At 37.8% G+C, this 3,739-nt stretch overlaps 1 protein-coding gene across 1 annotated transcript in view; it reads right to left on the reverse strand.

The window, feature by feature from the left end:
• Positions 1-275: 275 nt before the first annotated feature.
• The window catches only part of LOC102584334 (protein LSM12 homolog), a 16,832-nt gene continuing 13,368 nt past the window's right edge, over positions 276-3,739 (reverse strand). Inside the window, exons 4-5 of the mRNA XM_006340047.2 lie at positions 789-912; positions 276-697 (exon numbers count right to left, since the gene is read on the reverse strand). Of these exons, the coding sequence (XP_006340109.1) occupies positions 650-697; positions 789-912 (172 nt within the window). The 3' untranslated portion in view covers positions 276-649. The remainder of the gene's footprint in view (positions 698-788; positions 913-3,739) is intronic.

Below are 3,739 nucleotides of genomic sequence, written 5' to 3' on the forward strand. Positions count from 1 at the left end.
TTTTTGAGTTATATACACCACTTTGTCAAGATTTTCTTACACCATCAATGTATTTCTCATTGTAAAACATTGCCTTTTTAAGGTTATCAATTAATATCTGTAATAAGGATTACCTAGAACTGCTTTTTGAGTGAACTGTTGTTGTAAATCTTTTTTACAGGCAACAACGCATAACATTTACACTTGGTAGAGTATATCAGATCTCAGTTGCTTTCTAACAGGCAACGTCGTTTTACCCTCCAAATAAAGGGGGAAACGAAAAAAACCAGAGAAAATCAAAGAAAACAAATTTTGATTAGATAAAAATAACTTCATCACATCCTCACCCCCAAAGCTGTGTTTCTACTTGAAGACACCATTTCCTTAAGTTAACAATCTTGTAATCTTAATATGGCACATTAAATTACCTCACTGTTACAGGCAAATGAAAAAAAAAACTTGTATTTTCTTTGGGGACGGGGGTGAGGGATAGAGCAACTCCCGTCACTAAAATTTTCCCAAGTCAAAATCTCTAACAGATGTAGAGATACAATACATCTTTGCTCAAGTAGGATGCTACTTGTATGGCCATTTTGCTAAAGCCTTTGGTATTTGTTTCCTCAGCAGGACACCGATCCAAAGAATACCTCAGCCCAACAAAAAGGAATCCTCACTGTCCAGTATTACGGGATTGCAACCTCTTCCTCTCCAATTCAAGCTGAATGAAGAAACTAGGATGAATGAATTCAAGTAACCACAAAAAAAGGATTAGTTTTTCTTTGATTTCAGAATATACACAAGTATCTTACCACTTTGCGCACTCTTTCATTAGCAGCAGGAGTGCCTCCAGCAACAGATTCAGGAAGGTATGGACTGCTAACACGCACCTCATTCATCACAACTATCACAGTCTTGTCCCAGCGCACAGGCAACCTGGTTACATGAACAGTAACATCAAATTTCACAGAAGATATCCTTGTCACCAAAACTGGGATCCTACATATGCGCAGCACAGTTTACATACTCGTAAAAAAACACAGGAGACTGATACTGCAATGTCCTTTATACATAGTTTTCTTGATAGGTATCTCACTAATATTTACTTTTTTTTTTTTTATTTGATGACAAGAGAAACCCGCAGGCACTACCCTTTGGGTGGTAAAACCCCCGCTCCTATGCAATAGCTCGCAAACCACACAGGAAATATAACACGCACTAGGAAGGCCCGATGTGATGAGCTCGACCCAAAAGGCAAATCCCTTGCTTTCGATGGCAAGGGGTTTCGAACTTGAGACCTCCAATATGGAAGTCCCAAGCCCAAACCACTGGGCCACCCCGAAGGATTAATATGTACTTATTATCATACCTCCAAATTGTTTCAAAAGAACATAAATTGTAAATAAAATTTTGGATATTCGCTAGACAAGGACAGAAATCCATTTCAATTACCTAGTTGGATGAATAATCCCAAGCTCTATGGATTGCTACGATCTATGTATCGTGTGAAACCTATTCTCAACTGTTATCCTTGCATCAGATTAAGCTTCCCTTTATATCTCATCTTTGGTCAGTGAAATTCCATTATTAAAATTTAAGAGGGTCAAATGTCGACTTCCTTATAGCCGAATCAGCAAGCATATAACATGACCCACAAGAACTAATTTAGCCACTAAAAGTCTGAAATTGCCATTAGAATCTAAAACAAACACTTCTATAACGAGAACCACCAAAATGAATCAACAATTGATTTGTCTTCAGCCAAATAATATCCCAACTTTCTTCTCTCTATCAAAAAATATATATCAACTTCTTAATTTGTCATGGAATATTCACAGATCAATTAACTTAGTATTTTAGTCCAGAAAGCCAAATGTTATTCTCATGCTAACAAGTGACCCATGTTTTTCTTACAACTCAAGCCAGAGAACTCACACCTAGACACCACTTAGTGACAAGCTCAAACCACTTCAGCCAACATAAATGGGACAAAGTTGGGTGCCACAACCACAGCTTCTTCACTCCTGCTACTGCCACTCTGGAGTTCCTCTAGTAAACATCTGATATAAGCTCACTTCATCACAACAAATAAAAAAAAGAGAAGAGGAATCAATCCATAGATTTACCTAAGTCATTGTAGTTGTAAGGTGAATACTTTCTTTTTTGCCATTTTTCCATCTATACCATAATCTCAAACAGTAAATTCAATTACAGCCAGCTGGCACAGTATAGTGTGGGGTGGTGTGGCGGGTGAGCTGTTAACTAGGTTAAGTATGTTGGACCTATCAAGATTTAGGCCTAAATAGCGTACGACTTAATGACCTTCTCCTTCTTTCAACAGTTATTACGGAATTTCTAACGACAGGTAGCTCAAGATTTTCCCCTACCCTGCTCAGCAGAAGAAAAAAAAATCACCAGCACTTGGGCAAAAAAGGTGGAGATTTTAAGGATTACAGGATGTGCAAATTTTGAGTGTCAGAAGACATTTGAACAAATGGCTGGGTGAAATTGCAGGCCTTAGGCCTTAAAATATGGGAACAGCAGTGACAAAATTTGCTTCTTCCGGAACTGGCTATTTTTATGTTTTATGAGATTTCAAGCTGATAAATTGAGAGTTATCATATTTGATAGTGCGAACAATAAGTACGAAAAGAAGGAAGTAGAGATCAAAAAAGATATTGGAAGGTCACCAGCACTTAGAAGGATTAAACACCAAACATATTTCTTCATTTGCAATTTGAAGAAGCTACACATTTCCTAGGACTCAAAACATAAACAAATAGAAAATTGCTCACTGCAATGAAGAAATAAGGTGGAGGCAAAGATCCAAGAATCCAGTGGCTGAAGCGGTGGGATAAAAATACTATCCCCATGACCTTTTAATTGTCTTTTTGGGAGATCTTGAAAGAGGATATTATAAAGGCTATACATGAATTCTATGCTAGACAGAAGACTGAGAAGAGCTTTAATGCTATTTTTGTAGCACCCATTCCCTAGAAAGCCGATGATGCAGAACTAAAAGACTTCAAGCCAACAAGACTGGAGTTTATAAGGTGATAACAAAATCACTGACAGAAAGGTTGAAAAGGGTGATTGATAAGCTTGTCAACAAAAACCAAATGACCTTTATTAAAGAAAGACAAATAATGGATGCTGCTCTCATTGCAAGTGAATGTGTCGACTCCAGGTTGAAAGGGAACATCTCTTGGGTAATGTGCAAGTTGGACATTGAAAAGGCATATGATCATGTAAATTGGGGTTTCCTACTGAACACCTTGAGACAAATGAGTTTAGGAGAAAGATGGGTGGGACTTGGGATGGATAAAATTTTGCATAAGCATGGTGAGATTCTCCATTCTTGTAAATGGAGAACCTGTGGGCTTTTTCTCTTTAGGTAGGGAATCAGATTGGGTAATCCTAAATCAACCTTTTTGTTTATCCTGGTAATGGATGGATTTGATAGTTTGAAAAGGATTGGTACTCAGAACAGATGGATCATAGGTTTTCAGATTAGTGGAAACAATGGTGATATTAAGTGATCTGCCATCTACTTGATGCAGATGACATGGTGATATTAGATTCATCAAACTAATTTTATTGTTTTTTGAAGCTTTTGTAGGTTTGAAAGTTAATTGGGGAAAGAGCACTTTATATCCTATCAGGGATGTGACAAAAATCCAGAGACTAGCTGATATTTTGGGTTGCAAAGTGGAAAAATTGCCCACAAGATGGTCACATGCTGAAGAGGGGGGGGGGGGGGGGT

Source organism: Solanum tuberosum, unplaced genomic scaffold, assembly GCF_000226075.1.
Source record: "Solanum tuberosum cultivar DM 1-3 516 R44 unplaced genomic scaffold, SolTub_3.0 scf00016, whole genome shotgun sequence".
Lineage (NCBI taxonomy): Eukaryota > Viridiplantae > Streptophyta > Magnoliopsida > Solanales > Solanaceae > Solanum > Solanum tuberosum.